This window comes from Moschus berezovskii, chromosome 22 (genome assembly GCF_049115385.1).
Source record: "Moschus berezovskii isolate FMDL1 chromosome 22, NW_MosBer_1.0, whole genome shotgun sequence".
Taxonomy (NCBI): domain Eukaryota; kingdom Metazoa; phylum Chordata; class Mammalia; order Artiodactyla; family Moschidae; genus Moschus; species Moschus berezovskii.
Window position 1 is genome coordinate 41,995,881 of NC_142481.1, and position 22,377 is coordinate 42,018,257.

The 22,377-nt window shown below is 33.2% G+C and overlaps 1 protein-coding gene across 16 annotated transcripts in view; it reads right to left on the bottom strand.

The window, feature by feature from the left end:
• The window catches only part of CHD9 (chromodomain helicase DNA binding protein 9), a 223,413-nt gene that overhangs the window by 61,166 nt on the left and 139,870 nt on the right, over positions 1 to 22,377 (bottom strand). For all 16 annotated transcript variants that reach the window (XM_055412765.2, XM_055412768.2, XM_055412767.2 and 13 more), the window contains 9 exons: positions 18,160 to 18,271; positions 14,234 to 14,380; positions 13,315 to 13,383; positions 13,177 to 13,232; positions 12,456 to 12,573; positions 9,102 to 9,188; positions 8,737 to 8,874; positions 5,711 to 5,832; positions 2,322 to 2,565 (listed from right to left, as the gene is read on the bottom strand). In XM_055412765.2, coding sequence (XP_055268740.2) covers positions 2,322 to 2,565; positions 5,711 to 5,832; positions 8,737 to 8,874; positions 9,102 to 9,188; positions 12,456 to 12,573; positions 13,177 to 13,232; positions 13,315 to 13,383; positions 14,234 to 14,380; positions 18,160 to 18,271 — 1,093 coding nt within the window. The remainder of the gene's footprint in view (positions 1 to 2,321; positions 2,566 to 5,710; positions 5,833 to 8,736; positions 8,875 to 9,101; positions 9,189 to 12,455; positions 12,574 to 13,176; positions 13,233 to 13,314; positions 13,384 to 14,233; positions 14,381 to 18,159; positions 18,272 to 22,377) is intronic.

Here is a 22,377-nt window from a genome sequence, read left to right on the forward strand (position 1 = left end):
TTGCATATGACTCGAATTTAGGAAAGAGGTTAGAACTGGTGATATAGATTTGGGAGTTTCCGGCAGTACAGATGGTAATTAAGTTGTGTGACTGAATGAAATCTCTGATGGAATGAGTATGGATATAAAAAGTAGGAGACTGAGCCCTGGGTCACCCCCAGGTTTAGATAAGACAAGAAGGAATCACTTAAAGGGGGCTTCAAAAGGAAAGTGATATAGGACCAGAAAAGAGTCCTAGATTCCAAGGGAAGAGAATGTATAAATAAATGGCATTGAAAATGACAAACTTTTAGGAGAAACGAAGGGTTAAGAAAGGTCATGTGATCTGATTCAGATTTTAAAATTCCTATCAACTTAAATTACAGTAATTTTAGAACGATTCACACTGACTGCATGCACTGGCCACTGAGTGGACTGGTAAGCCGCGCAGAACGTTAGCACGGGCACGAAACATCAGTCTGTGCAGCGCTAAAGGCGCGGGAGGGATGCACTCAGTCACAGAGACAGCGCGCTGCTTAAAAACAAAGGTCCTTGTCTGACCTGCATTCATCAACACCAGTTTTGCTCTACGATTTTAGGGAAAACAATATCACTTCTTTTTACTTCAGCTTCTTCATTTGTAAATGAGGAAGATATCACCTATTTACAAGGTAGATATTACAAAGATTACATGAAATACTATGTGTAAACTGTTTAGCATAATGCATGGCACATAGTAAATGTCTGTAGATATTAGTGTTATTATCTGTTACAGCATAATTTTGCCATTTCTGTGATTTCAAATTATTTAATAACTTAGAAAAAAGCAGAAGTTAAATGTTCACTTAATTCATAAAAAATATATATTTGAAAGAGTTAACTCTGAAAGTTACTTCTATAAAGTATAGATCTATTTATCTCATTACGTGAGACATCCTTAACTCTTGAAATTTTAAACCCTTCACACAATGTTCTAGAATTTATAACATTTACCATAAAATATAATTTAATACATACTATTCAGTTTATAACACATTAGGAATCTTTCAGCTTTCTGGCTATCACATTTATACCAAACTCATGAAACACAGATTAAATCTTAAACTTCTAATATTTTTAAAATACCTTTAAAAAGCTAGAGTAAATGGTTTTAATGATATCATACAGCTCTAAAATTCTGCAAATGTTCAATTAAGAATAGTAAAACACTATGGAAGGAAATCAAACAACTTGTCATAGGCTCCAAAAATGCAAAATTGATAATTTTCAATAGAAATGATTACAGACATGCCTAATTTCATAGAAATCTCATTGTTTCAAACATTAAAGTAGAAGAAAGTTAATTTTACTGATATTCAGCCTTAAATAAGTAGAAAATCAGTTATAATTGGTACGCAAAAATAAAGGCTATGCACTTTATCTTACCTTAACCTATATCGTATCTCATGACCTGGCCGTATGTTATAATGATCCTTATAAAACGTTAAGAATCAGTAAAAGAAAATAAAATATTAAGGTACTATATTGAGGCAGAGTGCCATAATCTTTTCTAATGAAATGGCACAATTTTGTGTGAAATGTGTTTTAGTTAACTTTGTTTCTTATTTCTTAGTAAAAGTTTCACCTAAGAAGAGTCAAACTACTACTCAAAACTGGCATTTCGTGTTTTATAAACTTAACCTTCTGCTAGGAAATTCTTTCATATAATGTCATCTCAATTTTATGATCTGTATATTTAGCAGAAAAAGGGGTATCCCTTCCTAAAGAGTAAGTGGTCAAAGTAAAATGGAAAATATTCCTCTAGAATATGGAGAAGCAAACCATCAAAGCAAGGGAAGAAAGATACAGAGGTATGTGTGTATCAGTATACAAAACAACCCAAAATGTCTAACATCAAAACTCACTGAACACACAAGACAACCTACAGTTTCACCTCAATGGGCATTCAGACCTATGGTGGTCAGTGAAGAAGTACATTTTTTAAAGGGAGGGAAAAAACTGGAAGATGATCAAAGAGACAGTTATTTTTAAAATAAATTTAATGTGTATTTAAAACAATAAAACAATTATTCCAGCTAAAAAATTAAGTATAAAATCAAATTTGTACGTTTGTATAAATCAGCATACTTCCTTCCAGTAAACTACAGTGTGAACTTGCCTACTTTTGTCATGTCTTACTTCAGCTACTAAAGTTTACTGTAAAATAAATATGATGAATAAAGAGATCAAACTAAGATCTAAGTAGGCAATTAAAATCACAAATTTAAAGTAATTAATATGTAATGCTTATCTTTTTTAAAATCTGACCTTTCAAACAACAAACAAAATCACCAATAACACACCTGTGAGTCCCTGAAGTACATCTCATATTGCTGTATCATTTGTCTGCTAATCAGGCTCCCATGATAAACCACAACATTAATATCAGTCCACGTACGAAATTCTCTCTCCCAGTTTGCAATAGTAGAAAGTGGAGCAATAATCAGGAAAGGTCCTCTTATACCAGTCAGAAGGATTTCGTAGAGGAATGTAATTGATTGAATGGTTTTGCCAAGACCCATTTCATCTGCTAAAATGCAGTTTCGTCTGAAATAAACAAATATATTACCCATGTATATTTTGGGTTTTCTGTATACTACAATGTTTTAAAAGATAAATATAAAAAAAGCAGAGAGATCAGGTTAAAATACTTGCATTTATAAACGTGAAAGTTTCTGAAGTGCAGATTTGGTTAAAGATTATAATTTTATTATAGTATTGCAAAGGGAAAAATATAGATTCTTTTGTAGCTCCAAAATAAAGATACCACCTGTTAGATACTTGAGTTTTTAAAAGAACAAAATGGCAAGAACAAAGCAAACTAAATGTTATTTATTCATGAAACATTTATTAAATGCCTTCTTATCTCAGGGAGATATATATATATATATATATATATATATATATATAAAAAGACCATGTTCTCTGCCTTCCAGGGGCTTGCTTCTATTAGAAAAGCAGACATAAATAAATAATCATGCAACGTGCTATCAGAGAAGCACAAATAAAGAACTGGTTTTCAATTCTTGCTATGTACTGGAACAGCCTAAGAAACAATTACCCATGGCCTTGTCCTTTACATTCTGATTCAATGTGCAAAGTAGGATAAAAGCAACTGAAATTTTTAAAATAAGCTGCACAGATGATTGTGATATATGGCCAATTAAGAATTATCAGTGTTAAGTTCACTATGGAAGCTCAGGTGAGTAAGTATCTAACTGCATCTAGAAGAGCTGAGAGAAGTAAGAATGCTTTCAGAGAGGAGATCAGTAATGAGCAGGGTTTTGCCAGAGGGCAGAACAAACGGGTACAAGTGTCAAGAATACAATTAACTGGGAGGCAACAAGTACTTTAATATGGTTTTGAGGGAATGGTAAAGGAAGGGATATTTACTAAGATAAGCAGGGGTCATAAAGAAAGGTTATGGACATCATTTTATTGATAATGGGAGTCACTGAACATTGTTAAAGAAACCTGATGAGATTAGGTTTGTACCTGAAGCTGACTGGTGCCACGGGAATACTAGAAGGTGAGATGACTTGAAGTTGGGACAGTAATTGGGAAAGTACCAAAATAACAGGGCAAAGAATAGTGGACCTTTGGACTAAGGTAGGAGGGATCAAGTGAAAACTGATTCTAAAGTTAACTCCATGTTAGAATGATCTGGACTTAATGATCAATCAGATATATGGAGTGTAGGATGACAGATTTAAATTTGGGTGACTAAGTAAGTTGTATTATTTTTAATCAAGACGTAAAATATGGAAGAATAAGTCTGATACGGAGGAAACAGGAAATAATAAGGTTAATTGTGAATTTGTTGTGTTTAAAATATCACTGAGATAGACATTAAGGCAGCAAGAAGCAAACAAATATGGGCTTGAATTAACGCCTTAGAGATGTTACTGATAAGTGAAGACACGGGGCGGGGGGAGGGTGCGGTATAAAGTTTGGCTTAGGCAGAACAAACATGAAACATGAGAAGACAGCAAAAAAATCAAACACTGGGAAAGAAAAAACAACACTGAAAGGGTAGGCAGAGGAAGAAGAACAAGGAAAGATTATTGAAAGGAATAGTTACAGAGGTACTGGAGAGCTGGGAGTGTTAACACTATGGAAGCTGTTGGAAGTGAGAATGGGAGAAAAGTTTAAAAAAGGACTAGAAAAAATAAAAAAAATAAAAAAAAAATAAAAAAGGACTAGAACTACTATCCAATGCATCAGAGACAGCAATTTAAGGCTGAAAAAACATCGTGGATTAGAAAATTAAGAGTTTCAGAGATCATACAGAATTAAAATCCAAACGACAGGTTTAAGGAGAATAGGAGATAAGAAAACAGGAAGAGTTCATGATGGCTATACTTCCTAGACCTCTTCCTTGGAAGTTACAAAGAGGTATCAAGATAGCTAGAAGGAAAAACAAAGCTAAGAGAAGATTAATCCTTTCCTTTAAAATTTTTATATATAGGTTAAACCCAAGTTGATAAGTGATTGAAGTGAGGTTCTGAAGACTGGATGAGATGCCTGTCAAGAGTTGAGGTTGCAGCATCAGTCTTGGTTCTGGGGAGGCACCGTTTAACTTCTGACAGGAGGACAGAGGCATGAATGGCTAAGGATGGAGATACATTTTTAGGCTTGGGTGTGAGGGCAGGCAACAATCTGAATGAATTCAACTACTGGTCCTAGACTTCTCTAAGAAGCAGTCATATATAGAGAGTGAAGGGGGTAGGGTTCTGATAAAGTGCTTCAGGAAAATGGTATAAGTTTAAAACAAGCAACTGAGAAAGGGTACTGTTAAGACAAGGTTTTGTTGACTATTTTACCAGGAAGATTCTCTTGGGAAAAATGATAACACTTAGAAAATATAAACAAGGGGAAAGAGCACTGTGTGGGATAATAGATCACCCACCCTAACTCCATCTGACGGAGTTGACGGACACACCACTGCCATGGACTCATGACTCACCGTTACTTAGTGAAACAGAAGAATCACGTGACAAGTAAAAACACAGAAAAATGATTCTGAATAAGTGTCATAAAATTTTGCTACCATTACTAATAATAGTACCTTCATGTGCTCTTTTATATATATAATCTGACTTCTTTATCAATCAAGATACCATTTTTTATTTCTTTTGCAATTAATTTCCCATCTCACTAAAAAAAGGTGACATAATATTCCAAAAAGTTTTTTAAACAGTTTAGAAAACTAATAAGAAGCGGGGGTAATTCATTACTAGGTTCTTATATTTTGTATTCTATTCCTTATCAATTACTGAAAATCTGCTTCCTTGAAGATGTACATTACATACTTATCTCACTCTTTAGATGAAACTGCTCACACCTGAGTTACTAGATTCAATTACTGGCAGACAGTAGTGTAAGTTGTAAAACATTTGATAACATGGTTGAGGTTTGATGATGTTAAGAAAGCTATTTCAAATTTGATTAAAAATCAATAAATCAACTTTCTTCTATTCTGACTGCTACATATTTAAGGGAAGCAACTGTAGTCAAAATTCTAAATTATAATGTACATTATCTTCCAGAGGTAACCACAATTTTTCTTTCAATAATGAAGACTCCACGATAGTAATAATGTAGCAACATTAGTGTCAATTTTACTCAATGTTATTTTGGAACACATTTTGAAAACACACCTAAATTTTTTTTATTAACACATACTACATACCTATTGTACCAATTGAATAACAGCCAGTTGAGTCCTTCCAGTTGGTATTCCCTGAGTTGATTGCCATTTTTATAATCCCTGGATTGATCTATTTTTTTCCAAATATTAGGAGGAGGCCGATCCTTTGTGGAAAAACAAATGAATGATGTATTTCAGACTTTAAAATTTTCCATACATCTCATACATGGTAAAAGCACTGTTTTTAAAATAATCACAGAAGAATAACATTATATGGCATTATGATGAAATTTTACAAACATCTAAGGACCAAATAAGTTTTACATAAACTCTTCCAGAAAACTGAAGAGGAAGACATAGTCTCAACTCATTCTGTAAACCTCTGATACTGAAATTAGACAAAGGCATTACAAGAAAGCTAGAGACCAATATCCTGCATAAACAGAGATAAAAAATTTGTAACAAAATTTTAGCAAATGGAATCTAATAACATATAAAAAGGGTAATACAGCATGACCAAGTGGGGTTTTTCCCAGGCATGGAAGGTGGATTAAATTTGAAAATTAATCAGTGTTGATCACACTAAAAGAATCTATGATAATCTCAGATTGATGTAAAAAAGGGGATTTGAAAACTCCAGCATTTATTCCTAATAAATAAACTCTAATTAAATTTTGAATAGAGGGAAATTTCCTCAACTTAATAAGATGCATCTATGAAAAAGCCATCTATCATATGTTCTGGTTAAAAAATGAATACATTCTCCCTAAAATCAGAAAAGGCAAGGATGTCCACTCTCATCACTTCAACACTGTACTATAGGTTGTAATAGGAGTAATCAAGCAAGAAAAAGAAATAAAAGTCATCAAGATTAAAAAGGAAGAAGTGAAACTTTTAATTTCCAGAAGATATGATTTGACTATACAGAAAATCCCATGAAATCTAGAAAAAATACAAACTAAGAAGTGATTTTACCAATACTGCATAAGATCAGTATACAGAAAATTGTATTCTACATTGTAGAAACAACTATAAATAAATTTTAAAAGTACTATCTTACAATAGCACCTAAATATGAAATATTCAGGGTTTAAAAAAAATTTTTTTTCTTAAATAGTAGCCAATGAACTTTAAAATAATTAACTATAATGTATTTTAAATTATTGTTTAAAATAATTTCCACGTTAAATAATATTCTTCAATAATTTTCCTTTCAGTAATCCAATCACTATTTCCTTAGTTTAGAGACAAGTTTCATTTGTTCAAAAATACTTCACATGTTTTATATGTTGTTTTATTTAATAATAATAGACTGGCAAAAAGAAAAAAATCACTTACCTCCTATATTACTTGACTTTGATAAACTAGCACTGTTGTCAAACTGATTTTACTTTAATTAAAGGGATTAATTCTATTGGCTATATTACCAAAGACTACAAATGTATCTAAGGCAGTGGCTCTTCCCACCATGTGCATCAAAATTGACTTTTAACACCTGGGGTCCACTCAGAGATATTCTGATTCTGGAGCCAGGATACAGAAACTAGGCACCTCTAATTTTTGAAAAGTTTCAAAGTGGTACTGATAAGCACCTCTGATGGACAACCACTGACCTAAGAAACAGCTTACTTAATAAGGCTAAAGATCAGGTTACCACTGAAATATGGACCCGACCCCAAAAAGAAAATTTTTCCTCTTCATAATATCCTTTAGGCTGCTCCTCCCTGAATTAATTAACACTTTCCTTTCCTGGCTCAAGGAAAAGCACTTAAAAGAGGAATAGAGATGAGCTGCTATTCTCTTGGTAATAAGCTATGGGTATTATTGGGAGACAGATTAAGAGGACCAGAAAATAAAATGATAACCAGAAAAAAAATTGTTATAAAAACAATATGGTCTCTTCCATGGAACAATTAACTTCCTTCTTTTATATTACATCTCCACATTTTTCATAGCAGCTTTCCTTAATTCTGATTCTAATTGAAAAGTGATCTCCTCTAGTCTTTTCATGTACCAAATCCCTCTTTAGTGAAGAAATTTCTATGACCAAATTACATTTGAAAGAGGACTGGCCAAAATATTTTATTAAAATCATAGTATATCTTTTTGTGAATTTCTTTTGGTTGGTTCTGCAAACTAGATTCACATGGTAACAATCTTATGCTCTAAGTAAAACAATATGTAATTATTAAAATGACACAACTTGCCATATAACCATCTAGAATTTTGTAGTCTTTGTACTAGAAAAATCAATAACTGATTCAGTTTTTTTTTAAAAGCAAGGAGAGACAAGGATGAATCAATAAGAAACCAGTATATTTAATTTACGTGGATCTTTAGTAATATTCTACACAAAAGGTTTTTATAAAAATAAAGCTACTATGGAAGTAGAAGAGCTATTCAGATATAAAGAAATAACTGGTTTACAGAAAGCAAGGGAAAGGTGGGTATATTAAAAGATTTTTCTTTGACAGAGAATTAATAACACTGCTTAGAGTTGAAACAGATATCCTTGACATTTTTATAAATGACCTGAGTAAATTCAAGATTAAGTAGAAGTATTTGAAACTTTTCTGGAGGGAAATTTAAAAGGAAATACTTATCAAAATTTTTAAAAATATTTTTAAAATTTATTTGGCTGCACCAGGTCCTAGCCACAGCAGCATGTGGGATCTTAGTTTCCCAACAAGGGATTGAACCCAGGCCCCCGAATGCAGGCCGCCTTCATTGGAAGCATGGAGTCTTAGCCATTGGACCACCAGGGAAGTTCCTTCTTATCAAGAATTTTAAATGCACATATGTTCTGACCAAACAATTATATTAATACTTCTGATTCACTTATAAAGGGTTCCACGTTTCAATGTAGCACTGTTTAGAATAGACAAAACCTGGAGTATCCACTAATAGAGGAATAGTTAATATATATATAATACTATGTAGTAATTTTATTTACTGTGTAGTCATTTGAAAAATACAGTATTAATTGCACACCAGACTAAATTCAAAATTCAAAAATCACACTACACAAGGAAGTGCTAAGATTTCATGATGATAAAGCATATTCTTACCAAATGTCTTGTGTCAGGCCTTGAAGCTTGCAACTGCTCAAACTCTTCTATTTTTGCAAGATCTACATCTTCTTTTAGTTCCCAAGTACTATCTTCATACGGTAATGAGCACCACTTTACTAGATAGTAAATAACAGGCTGTAAAAGAAAGTTTTTTTCACTTTATTAATTTGAAAAAAGAATAGTAAGAAACAGTTTAAACTGAGAATCCCCAGAAACAATTTAAATATATTAATCTTTACTGGTAAAAACTTATGAAACTTTGTTTAGTGTTTTTAGATCATTACCTCTAAAAAAGTAATGTTTTGATACCTGGAAGGTTTCAGATTTTTCTTACTCAAAAAGTATTTACACCAAATATTTACCTCTCCAGTATCTTTATCTTCACAAAAAGAGACTTCTAACACTCTGTCTACTTCAACGTAGTCTGGGTTAAATGGTTCTTCTTCCATCTGAAATTAAAAGTAACTTAACTGATATTTGACAAAGAAGCAGAAAAAAGTGAAATAAAGACAAATTTATTACTAGCTATTCACTATAGAACAAACACTTCAGTTAGACTATAACTGAATTTCAAAAAATGGAATACTTCCATTTTAATTTCTAAAAGATTTCTATGATTTGTCTGTACTATGAATCACCAGGTTATGTATAAAAAAAACTCAACTAAAAGCACTAAAAAATGAGGTACCTCAGACAAGTAAGTTACTCTAGAAGGTATATCCTTTAAAATTTCCTAGTTGGAAAAGAGGCTTTCCTTTACCTTTCTTGTGCTACTTTCCTCAGTAGTAACCAGGTCCAAGAAAGACCAATCACCTGACCTGAAGGCTCCTCTTATTTGTATCAAACACTATCTGGTGGTGGTTCCTGTGCTCAAGACCCCCTTACCTAACTAAATGCAAACTGTCTGAGCGACCTCACACTCAACTGCATTCATTTACACTTCAACCTGTACTTCTGCCTGTAGTTTCTAATTGGGCTAATGGCCAACACAGCATCAACTTCATTCCACACTCTACTCCCAGTTACCCAAGCCAGCAATAGAGAAGTTGTCTTAGATTCTTTCTCTTCTTTCATCTTCCACATCCCTTAACTCATTGATTCACACAGATTCTAATTTTGTTTGTAACTCAAATTGGTTCCTCCTTCCTCATTCTCATTGCCGCGTGTCTTCTTACTTGGATCCTTATAAGTAACTTCCTAATTAGTCACCAACTACTGTTTTGCCTCCCTTTATTTTCACACTTGTTGTTCAGTAGCTAAGTCATATTTGACTTTTTGTGCCCCAATGGACTGTAGCACGCCAGGCTCCTCTGTATTCCACTACCTTCCGGTGTTTGCTACTGATTATGTTGATTCATGTTCCCACTCTTTCTTAAATATAAATCTTACATATTGCTCCCTTGCTTCAAATTCTTTACTGACTCTCCCCTATTTGGGAACCAGGCCCACATTAGTTTCTGTGGAATAAACAGGCTCAAACATTTTCCTCCAGCCTCATCTCCTACTGCTTGACACAGCCATACCCCAGATATTATGCTTCAAAAGTACAAAACCACATGGTTTTCAAATTTCATGTTCTATCACACCTTCATGTTTTTATACTTATTTTTCTCTCTTCTGAATAGATCGCTGTTCCTTCTCTCGTCTGCTTAGCCAATTCTAATCATGCCTGAAAGCCTTACTTCTGAAGCCCATCTCAGTTATCTTTGTTGCATCTCTTCCTCTGTTTAACCTCTAAATGTTACAGTACTCCATGGCTCTGCCTTTAGTTCTCCTCATTATCTTAATCCATTCCTGATCAATACTATCATCTCCATGTACAAGACACACTTGGTAATAAAACAGCACTACCCAACACCAGAATGGTTAAAAAGTACTCTGAGAAAATCTTCATAGCTCCGGTTTATATTGTACCTGAGGTACATTAAAAAAATTAACCTTCATGAAAAATTAAAAGATTATTAGTTGAGTACTTCTAAAATCTTTTGCTCACTGTGTGTGCTCAGTCACGTCTGTGGACTGTAGCCCACTAGGCTCCTCTGTCCAAGGATTCTCCAGGCAAGAATACTGGAATGGGTTGCCATTTCCTTCTCCAGGGGATCATTCCGACCCAGGGATCGAGCCCACATCTTCTGCATCTCCTGTACTGGCAGGCAGATTCTTTACCACTGAGCCACTTGGTAAGCACCATCAGTTCAATAGAGATTTTGGTACCAGAGTAAGGAAGTGAGAAATTTTTGAGGACCTCCCAGCATCTATAAGTTGATAGGTCATTTCAATCAACAAATTTTTGAAGTAGACTTTACAATTACAAAGAAAGAAAAATAGCTTCATGGTGGAAAAATCTGCCGTTAAGATATCAACATAATCTAGTGATTAAAATTAACACTACCAGTAATTGGGTAAATAGGTATCATATACTTCCTAACATGATTCACTGAGAATGCTGCTGCAACATTTCTGTAGTGTTCATTTAGAAAAATGCATGACCTGAAGCTGAGGAAACATCAAGACAATCCCAAACTGAAGGACATGCTATAGAATAAACCACCTAAATTCTTTAAAAAGAAAAAAGTCCAAGTGATGGAAAACAAAAAAATACTGATTAAAGGAGACATGCCAACTAAATATATTATGCACTGCAGAACTAGACTTTGGATCAGAATAAGCATAAACATACTTTAAAAAAATTTTTTTCTATAAAAACACTAGTGAAATATGAATTCAGATCTATAGATGGGATAATATTACTATGTCAGTGTTAACTGCACTATTATTATGGGAAAATGCTTCTAGAAAATACTGAAATTGAGAATTATCAAATGGTTTAGAAAAAAATTTATGTACATGGGAGAGAGGCAGAAAGAGGGAGAGAGGTGCACAGAGACAAGAATTAATGTGAATGATACAGCAAATATGATAAAAGGTTAACATTTAGGGAATCTAGATAAAATATATGTGGGAATATCCAGTACTAAAATTTTTAAATATAAAGTTAAAATAATTAGATGAATCTAAAACTGCTCTAAAAAAGTCTATTAAAAGAAAAATTAAAAAAGTTTAGAGCAGGAAAGGATATCTGACTTATAAAAAAGGCCTGGAAAGGTTTATGAATTTTCATGCATACACAAAGCTGATATAGAAAATATGCAATAGCTCATATACTGAAAAATCTTCTTTTTCATTTATTTGATACATCACCATTACTTGAATAAGTTTGCTGATAAAATACTTTAAGATATTAATATACTCACATTCAACTCTAAAAGGTATTGAAATAAATGTTAACTTTAAAATACAGGAGTTATCTACCATTCTGATTTATTAGTGTTCCTGTTTTAGCTACTTTTCAAGCTAAATTTAGGGCTTCCCTGGTGGCTCAGACGGTAAAGCATCTGCCTACTATGCGGTGACCCGGCTTTGATCCCTGGGTTGGGAAGATCCTCTGGAGAAGGAAATGGCAACCCATTCCAGTACTCTTGCCTGGAAAATCCCATGGATGGAGGAGCGTGGTAGGCTACAGTCCACAGGGTCGCAAAGAGTTGGACACAACACTTCACTCACAAGCTAAATTTAGGGGGAAAATACGTAGATATCATTTATAGTCAAGTATCAAAAGTAGAAGCCTAAGAATTAAAATGAATAATACTAAAGTTTTTGATACATAATGCGACATGTATTCAGAGTTCAGCACATAACAGTCTTTTTCTTCTTACGTCTGCAAAAAAATGTGCTCTTTGTGCTTGTCTCAATTTGAATCGTTTGATTTTCTGCTGGATCCTTTTATCTTTCAGAAGCTGCTGTTCTGTGGCCCATTCACAGTGAAGATAAGAGCTAAAATTTTATAAAAATAGTATATTAGAATGATATAGAAAATCATGTTTTGTTTTTAGATTTAACTTTAATCATGGCCTCTAAAAATATAACTTTCCAAACAGGCTGTTCATCATTTCATTTAATGTCAACAGACTCTCATATAATTTCTAAAATAAAGCCACTGTGATCACTATACAGAATAGTGAACTGAATCATAAGGATAACAAGACGTGACTTTTCATTTTTTCATGACCAGAAAGCAAACTTGTTTTGAAAGCAATGTAATTTTATTTAAAATACTTTCTTTCACCAAAGAATAAGAGAAAGTTGAACAAAATCTGAAAAGTTTAACAGTATATGATGGAAAATGTCTATTATTTCCAAAAGCATCATTTATAAATATTCCTGTATTTTGATGTTAGTAAGTAGTTTTCTGGGAAAAAAACTACTCAATTTTAACATGAAACGTTTTCAAAGTCTATTCACTTTTTAATGATTTTTAAGTTCATGCAATAACAAAATATTTTAAAACACAGATAAAAATAATAATTTAACATATTCAAAATATTAATTCACATTTAAATAATATTTTGCTATTATTTTTCTAACTCAAATACTTACTAATTCTTGTATTTTACAAAAAATTCTTCTGTATCAATCATCATTCCAGGTGATATCTAAGAAAAAGATTCAATAATTATGAGTTTTACAATCAGGCCATGGAATATAAAGTTTAGAATGTAATGTATCATTACTTACTTCCTTTTTTATAGTTCTGGAAGATAGTATCTTGTCCACAATTGCAGCATCTTCTTCACTCGGATTCTCCTATGTGAAGGAGGAAAAAAAGTATGATACATTCTGAAAACATTTCAGTTGCCACTCTGTACGTCTATAAATATACTAAAATCCAACAAACACTTACTTAACATGTCAGGGACCATGTTGAATGTTAGAAATACAAAATTAAAAAAATCAATTGCTGTTACTGTCCTCATCATTACTGGCATCACCATCATAGTAAACATATTGGGCTTTTTATCTCTTATTCATTATTCTCAATAGTTTACGAAAGCTCAGGCATAGAGAAGATTAGTACTTGTTCAAGGTGTCAGATGATTCGGCAAGGAAATGAGTAGCTGGGTTACAGTCCTGATAAGGGAGAGTGAAAGAACTCTACAAAGAGGAAAATGCATATGTAAAGACATAAAGGTGTCAAAATACGGCACTGAGACAACTATGTTCATCAAACCAGAGGACTGAGAGCTTAGAGAGAAGTGGAAGGACATAAGGCCAAAAAATCCATATGAAAGGCTTTATAAGCTGTACTAAAAAGTGCATTTTCATTTGTTTCTGACTTAGGACACCGTTGGAGGAGTTTTCAAGAAAAGTACTGTAATTAGACTTGTAATTTAGAAACACTCCACAAAAAACAGAGTTTGGAGGAATTGCAGGAAAATATATTTAGGAGGCAAAAAACTGAATGTCAAGAAGTAAAGATAAAAAAAGAGAGAACAAATACCTAGGTTTCTGATCCAAATAACTAATGGTTCTATTAACTAGAATATGGAACCTAGGAGGAAAAGTTGATGCAGGTTTTAGGAGGAAAGATATTGAAGATTTTTAATTTACATTGGTTTAAAATGTTTTTTGTCATATAATCCAAAATCTATCTTACCACAAATAACTGTAAAGGCTGTTCACCAGGTAAAGGAGCTGAATTCTTTTTTATTTTCATAGAGCCTTTAACCTCTTCTTCAGATTGTTTCCCTTCTGCATCTTCTGCATATTTTTTCCTTTTAATTTGTCGATTTGATCTTCTTTTCTGTAATGAATGATAAGGATCATATTCACATGATTTATTTTAAAGGGTCATGTGACAATTTTGTACATTAAATTGTCAAAACTGTATTCTGCATTCATCTTTCCTCATTTTTACTTTTAATTAAAGGAAGATTATAATTTTCGTTTTGCCAAAGATTTGCAATCTTTAGTTATCTTTAATTTTACTTCCTAAAATGTCAATTAAGAATGATTAACAATAATACCTTTATTACTTTTCTTTTGAATTTGTTAAGAATAAAAAGGTCTTTTTATTTAACTATTTCACATACTGGGAAACACGTATTTTAAAATATTAATACTAGCACAGCTTTTGCTTCAAACCTAGAAAGTCATCAGATGAATATTGGTTTAATAATTAATCAGGGGTGCAAAACTAAAAGAAATTAAAACTTTGACACAAAACCCATGAACCTGTGTTTAAAACAGAAAAAAACCAAATAACATAAAATGTTTTAAAAGACACAAAATAACAGTATGAAATCTACTAAAAACTTAAATGTGAATGAAGGAGGAACCACTGTTTTACTGCCTTTACTAGCTTCCCTTAAAAATAAATAACAGCACTATCATAAAAATGGAAGAAAGCTTTTCAGAAAGTATTCTGGTAGTAACATGATTTTAAAATAATCTAAATAATTTAAAAGCAAGTATCAAATGCACATGGCTTTACTTACCTCCCTAAAAACCTAATATTTGATGTTCCCACTAAAAAACAAATTACACAATTGCCTGAAAATCCCAAAGGACTTAGGTTTAATTTTGCGTACCTCCCTAAAATCTCATGGATGGAGGTACCTCAGTCAACTGTTCTACTACTCAATATTCCTTCTTCCTTTTACTATTCTTCTGTGTATTTAGTAACTCCCATAACATTTCCCCAAAATGCAACTAACAGAATAACCCATGTGTTCTCCTTTTGGTTTCTGCCAATGTCTTCAATGTGGCAGGTCTTTCATACTACCATTGCCATAACAAAACTGAATCAGTGCAGCAGTGTGGGGACAAACTTATTGTATTCAGAAAGGCTGCAGTGCCTCTTCTCTTGAAAGTAGTGTAATATTGAGAGAAAGAAAGGCAGTACTGTGGTGAGGCAGCTCAGCCAAATGTAATAGAAAACTCCATGCTTCAATTAGGATGGGTCACCATCTCTTAGCCATGAAGATACTTACATTTTCAAAACTCAAGGTGACAATTTTGTCACTATGGGAGGCAGGAAGGTGGCATACAAAGATTACATAAAAGGGACTGAACATGGGTCTCCTGCACTGCAGAAAGATTCCTTACCATCTTAGCCACCAGGGAAGCCCATAAAGGCTGGGGAGTTCACTCTAGGAAATATACTAGCTTTTGTTTTGTTTACGAACCCACAAACTGTAGCCTGCCAGGCTCCTCCATCCATTGAATTTCCCAGGCAAGAATACTGGAGTGGGTTGCCATTCCCTTCTCCAGGGGATCTTCCTGACCCAGGGATCGAACCTGTATCTCCCGGGGGCTCCTGCACTACAGGAGGATTCTTTAATGAACCACTGAGGAAGCCCAAGGGACTTATAGAAACCCAATTCTCCCGCATCCTCTTTTGGAAAAGATATGAAACATTTATCATTCCCCGGGAGAGAAAAGTGTATGGATCTTTAATACCAGGCTAAAGAAATGTTTGGAGTTCTATTACAGGCATCAGTTCTTAATGCTCAAAAATACCTTAATAACCATCAGGACACTTATTACTCTAACAATAACATATATTATGAATGTTATGTCTCACAAGGCACAAATACTTTATATAATGAAGTCTGGTAATAATTTGGTACACTTTTAGAAGATTCTATAGATGATTTCAGCACTAAAGTTTCCTCTCTGATCACTTAGATCAGTTACTTTGAAATGCCACACACAATCCTTAGTGAGTAATAAACAAGTGGCCTGAAAGTATCATTTCAACTCACAAAAATGCACATTCAGGTAATTCTTTACAAGATGGAATGAGAGCCACATAATGTAAACTACTCCCTTATTATATGAAGATTTTTATCAATCTCTGAGTAATTTAAAAAACTGTGAGTTTTTTGTAGTTTTTCAACTGATTTCACCAAAACTTACATTCCACTAGAGCATACAGATACATGTTCGGCAAAGGGAAGTAAGGTGTCACTCTTACCAATTAGCTTTCTCTGTTATGTAACAGTTTCACTACCTCAAAAATACAGAACTAATTTGAATGTCCATATTTCAGGCCAATGTGAGTTGCTTTGGCTTTCTTTTTCTCCATAGTATTTTTCAAAGGACAACTTAAAAGTGATGAACTATTTCTTCAAATTTCTGTTTTCTAACTTTTCCTTAATGTTTTTAAAGGCTTCAATCAACGGCACTTTACATAAGAGGTCAGAAACATTATGTTCTTAAATGACTAAATACTTCATTATGATAACATACCATTTGTTTCCTATCATAGACCTAATAAAATGTGTTAAAATGTGCTATAGGGGCTTGTAAAAATAATTTAAGTCTCTCAATATAGTTAGATTACTGAATTATTCTCTATCAGGTAAAAAATTAAATATCATAACCACATTTTTAGATTTTTCATTTGACTCTAAACCTTCAATTACTTTTCAAGCCTTCAAATCTTGACAATCCATTGTGGTTGAAAACTACTTTTAGATATTTATACATAATTTATATACTAATATATTTTAATATATCAATAATACAGATTTATGATTGTTACCATAAAATATTTCTTTCCTTCTCCATTAAAATTTTTGTGTTAAAGCAAAACACTTGTTGAAGCAACCTAGTTAACTACTGTGAAAGGTATGGAAGAAATATGCATGTTAACCTATTCTACCATTTCATTGTTTGGTAATTACATAATGGAAAAATGGCCAGCATTATTTCAGTAAAAATTTAACTACATTTTCTCATATTGAATAATGATAAGTTTGCCTAAGTTAAGGATAACATATGAAGAAAAAGCTAGGCCATATAATATTAGGAGCTTCAGTCACTGCCCTTACCTCAACTCTTGCAGCAGCCCAGGAGCCTTGAGCCACTACTCTCCCATTGGATAAGAAGCTGCATAAGGAAGAAGAAAGGCCATTCAGGGGCTTTCTGGCCCCATAATGCAACAACTGCCACCACCCCTACGGCCTAGGGTCGTACTTTTAATTATTAGAGAGCAGAGGGTGGCCTGAATTATTATGACCTTCACTATATAATTTTTTAACTTCACAAGGTTATTTTGAATATACAGCTATTAAAAAAATAAAAAGGAAAAATGCACAGTATTTTTGTCTGCTTTAGGGGATTTTTAATACACCTGTTTATCTTTTCCTCAGTAGAAGCAGACCAAAGAAATTATCTCCAAGAATGATTCAACCCATTTGCTTTATCATTTGTATGTGACTTTTAAAATTAGTATCTCCATCATTAAATTCATTTAATAATGCTCTGTAAGTACAGGGTAATAATATCACTAGATACTCTCCATGCTAAAAGCCACCAGGGTCTTTGGATTGTTACTTAAACTCTCTTGGGCTTCAGTTTCATTATCCGAAAACTGAGAGGGTTTGAAGAGGATGTGTAAGTGTCCTCCCAGGTCTAACACTGTAGGAACATACTGTAATAATGTTTTGTCACATAAGTTCTATGAAAATAAAATGTACTTTTACCACTAAACTACAGTATAAATATCCATAAAACAATATTATGCTATCTAAATCTGCCAGTGCTTCATTTCTCAGAAAAAAATTTTATACTCACTTGAGAGTCTTCCTCTTTGAATGCATGCTGTGTCATCTGCTCTGCATCAGATATTTCATCTGAAGACTCATTCTTTCTCTTTTGTTTCTTACCCAATGTAATAATGAGTTTGCTGTTTTAAGAGAAAAAGAGTAAACAGTAAGATCCCTTTGTATTTTTCCATTTTTGGTCAAAGTAAGATCTCAATGCTAAAACTTTCTTCTGTTTTATATCCCTTGAATGTTCAACTTTCAAAGATGCTATTTATCATGAAATAAAAAATGATATTTTCAAACAATAAACTCTTTTCCAATGGAACAAATAGAAACCAATAATACAGTTAACATATTTCAAACTTAGAAATATAATTAAATTCTATCACTTGTTTCTTTAGGCTCACGATTATTTTTCATGAGAAAAATGTCAGGTGATTTAATTATTTAATAATTAACATAATTCATTTATTTTATTATCTTGGATAGGTTTGGAATGAGGGATTCTTTTTCCTTCTACTTTTTATTTCAAATTCCACTTACTTTCTTTGAATCTCCCACCTATTCTCCAAGTCTCCACTTGTTTCTACCCTATAGCATTTTTTCCCTTAATTAATTGTTCTTTGATTATTTCACTTAAGGCTTTTCATAGCTACACTCTATCTTTCTAAAGAGTAAGAATTTTTATATTTCTACAGTATGCATACATTTACCTGTCTCTAATATATACATGTATATATGTACATTAACATACATTGAATGTAAATGTCTAAAATGAAAATGTGTTTTCTATGTTTGTTTCCTGATGAAAGACAGAAATACGTAAGTACAGCCCACATTTTCTTATCTGGTTCAAGAGATGAGATGACATGATCACTATTAGGAAAGTTCTATTTTAGATATCTATATTCCAAACATAGCTTCAGAATTACATTCAGGCATGATATATTAGAAATATATCAAAATTTTTTTCAACAGTTATTTACTAATGTGGGAAAACTTGAAGCATCCACTTTGAAATCATAGTTTCAAAAACATAAAAGATGTCACCATTTACCTGTCTTGTGTGACACTGCGGAAATTACTTGATAGCTTCCCTGCCTGTAAAACAGGTATACTGCAATAGCTAGAGCCACATTTTTGTTGAGAATTAAGTGGGATAATGTATGTCTGAGCACAGCCTTTAACACATAATAGTTTCTCAACTAATGGTAACTACATCTAACTGTGACATGCCAGGCACTTTCCTGGGTTCTAGGATTTGAAGGTAAAGTCGACAAGGTTCCTAACCTTGCATATCATTGTTAGAATATGATCTCAGCTAAAATAAAGAGGAAGTTAGAACAAGATGTAACGAGAAGACAAAGGAAGAAATGCTTATATTTACTGAAGAGTAAAGAAGGCTTTACAGAAAAGACAATGTTTGAGACAGGGAACTGAAAGATGAAAGGGAGCCCAACAAGCAGTGAAAGGAAAGACCGGGTACGTTCCAGACAGGGGGATACCACAGAAGATGTGAGAACATGCAATGATAAGAGCATGTTCAGTTCAGTTCAGTCGCTCAGTCGTGTCTGACTCTTTGCGACCCCATGAACCACTAGGACCACACAAAGTACTACAGGAAGAGCTGGGTCAGGGTCACAGAAGACCCTGTATTACACGCAAGGAATTAATGTTTTAGTTTAGGGCAGAAATTTAAAAGTAATCTGTCTTGCTCACCACTGACAACAAATGACATGGAGATATTTTGAATGGATAAGAAACAGTAAAGCAACCAGAAGATGTAAGAATTTCAAACAAAATTCCAGGGATGTGACGTACAGCCTGGTAACTATAGATAATAATACTGAGTTAAATATTCAACAGTTACTGAGAGAGTAAACCTTAAAAGTTCTTATCACAAGAAAAAATATACATAACTATGTGAGGTGACAGATGTTAACAAACTTTTTGTGGTAAACAGTTTCACAATATATACACACATCAAATCATTATGTTGTACACCATAAACGAATACACTGTGATATGTCAATTACATCTCAATAAAATTGGGGGGGAATAATTTTAAACAAGGAAGCAATGCAACTAGAAGGAAATGAAATGTAAATAGGGGAAACCAGCAATAAGGCTGCCAATTCGGGTGAGAAACGAAGAATGAAATACAGGACCATGGTAGGGTGGATGAAGACGTCAAGAAAGATACATAGTTTTTCATTTTGGAAGCAGAAACAATAGAATTGGTTACTGACTGGATAATGAGATATGAGGTGAGAAAAAATTCTAGAATGATTAATTCCCAGGGTATTCTCATCTTGGTTTGATCACCACTGTCAACATGATAATGGTAATTTTTACTTGATTATCTCACTTGCACTTTTCTGAGTATGTCAAATAAATGACATACAGTAAACATACAGTTCACACTGAATCCAGGAAATCAGAGAATATAAAAGGATACTCTGACACAACATTAAGGAACTACCCACAGTCACACTTTATCCCCTCTCTCTGTTTACACAGGTCATCTCCTCTCTAAATTCCAGTCCCTCTTCCTTTACTCTGGTTTCTTTCCTAAAATAAAAATCTCCCTTGAGGTAATATCTACTATTAGATACCACATCATCTTGTTTTTCCCTCCTAATCCACAGTTCTCAAGACTCACTTATACTATTCCTTTCACTCCTCCATCCACTATAATAAAAACTCTTAAAACAACTTTCCATATTCATAGCTTCCATTTACTCAATGTTTACTAAGTCAACCTCTGCTGACTTTATATGCATTCTCTAACTTTGTGTTCACATAGTTCCGAGAGGCAAATTATACAAGAAGAGGAAACTGAGGCTTAGAGAAATTAATTTTTTAAAGTCATACTGATAGTAAGAACTGAGACAGAAATATGCCTCACTCCAAAGACTGACCTCCTAATGTCCAAGGCCACCAATGACCCTTGTAATGCTAAATCCAATGGAAATTTAAAAAAAATTTATCTACCAACACATAACTAATTTTTCCTTGTCTGCACCCTCAGATTCATGACACAGCACTCTTCTGGTTCTGACTAAACTTCTTTGGCTCTTCTTTACTTTGTCATTTTAAGCTGGTTTCAGTTTTTTTTTTTTGCCAGTCCGTTAAACTTTGGTATTTCTCAAAGTTGTGTCTTTAGACTTCTTCCCTCTCTATATACTATTCCTAGGAAATTTAATCCATTCGTAACAACCACTTAGAAGTTGAAGATTCTCAAATCTCTTATCTCTAGTTCAGACCCTTCCTCAACTTCAGATTCATATAACCAACTGTTTATAAGACATATCCACATGGATATCCCACAGACATTAAAATCTCAATATGGTCCCAAATACAATCCCTCAGTTTCCCTAAAAAAGTGTACTAATACTACAGTAAAATGTAAATTCAGAGAAGTGCACATATCAAAAGAGTATATTTAGCGCAGTGAGTTTTCTCAAACTGAACATAAATGTATAACCAGCTCCTAGATCAAGAAACAAGACACTGGTTTCCCAGAAGTCTCCTGTCATGCTTTTTCTTCAAGTAACAAACTCCTTCTAAGAGTAACCTTTGTGCTACTTCTGGTTATTTAATACAATCTAAGGCACTTGGGCAGGTGATCTTCAATGGCAAGGTAAGGGATAACCCAAACTAAAAATGATTCATAGAAATACAGTTTTCATGCACTCCCTCATCTGCTATCCATTGCCAAACCCAAATTTAGACTAGTTTGTAGATGAGGACAACACTAGTGGCAGGAAATTGTTAATAATGACTTCCCATGAAATGCAGATCAAGGCCCGTTAATACCCTTCAGTACATTGCTTAACAAGGCATTTTATTAGTGTTTGGTATGCTAAATAAATTCTGTATGTGAAATATATAATCTGATACGGTATCTATATTGCTGCTTAAAGACTAAAATCCCACTCAATAAAAACTTCAATGAAATCAGAAGCAGAGATTTAAAATTTTATATTTATGACTATGAAGAGATTGTACTTTTCCTTTCTAGTAGTATAAAGTAAGTAAGTTTTCACTCTAAGGACACTGAACTAAGCTGCTTAAATAATATTTTTATAAATAAACACTGACTAAATACTAAGTGCTAAAAAAAAAATACTAAGTGCTATCAAATTAGTCTTGAACACTCACTCTTTTTGGTGGAGGTGGATAAGTTAGATGTAAGTGTTTTAATACCTTATATTAAAAAGCAGAGACATTCCTTTGCCAACAA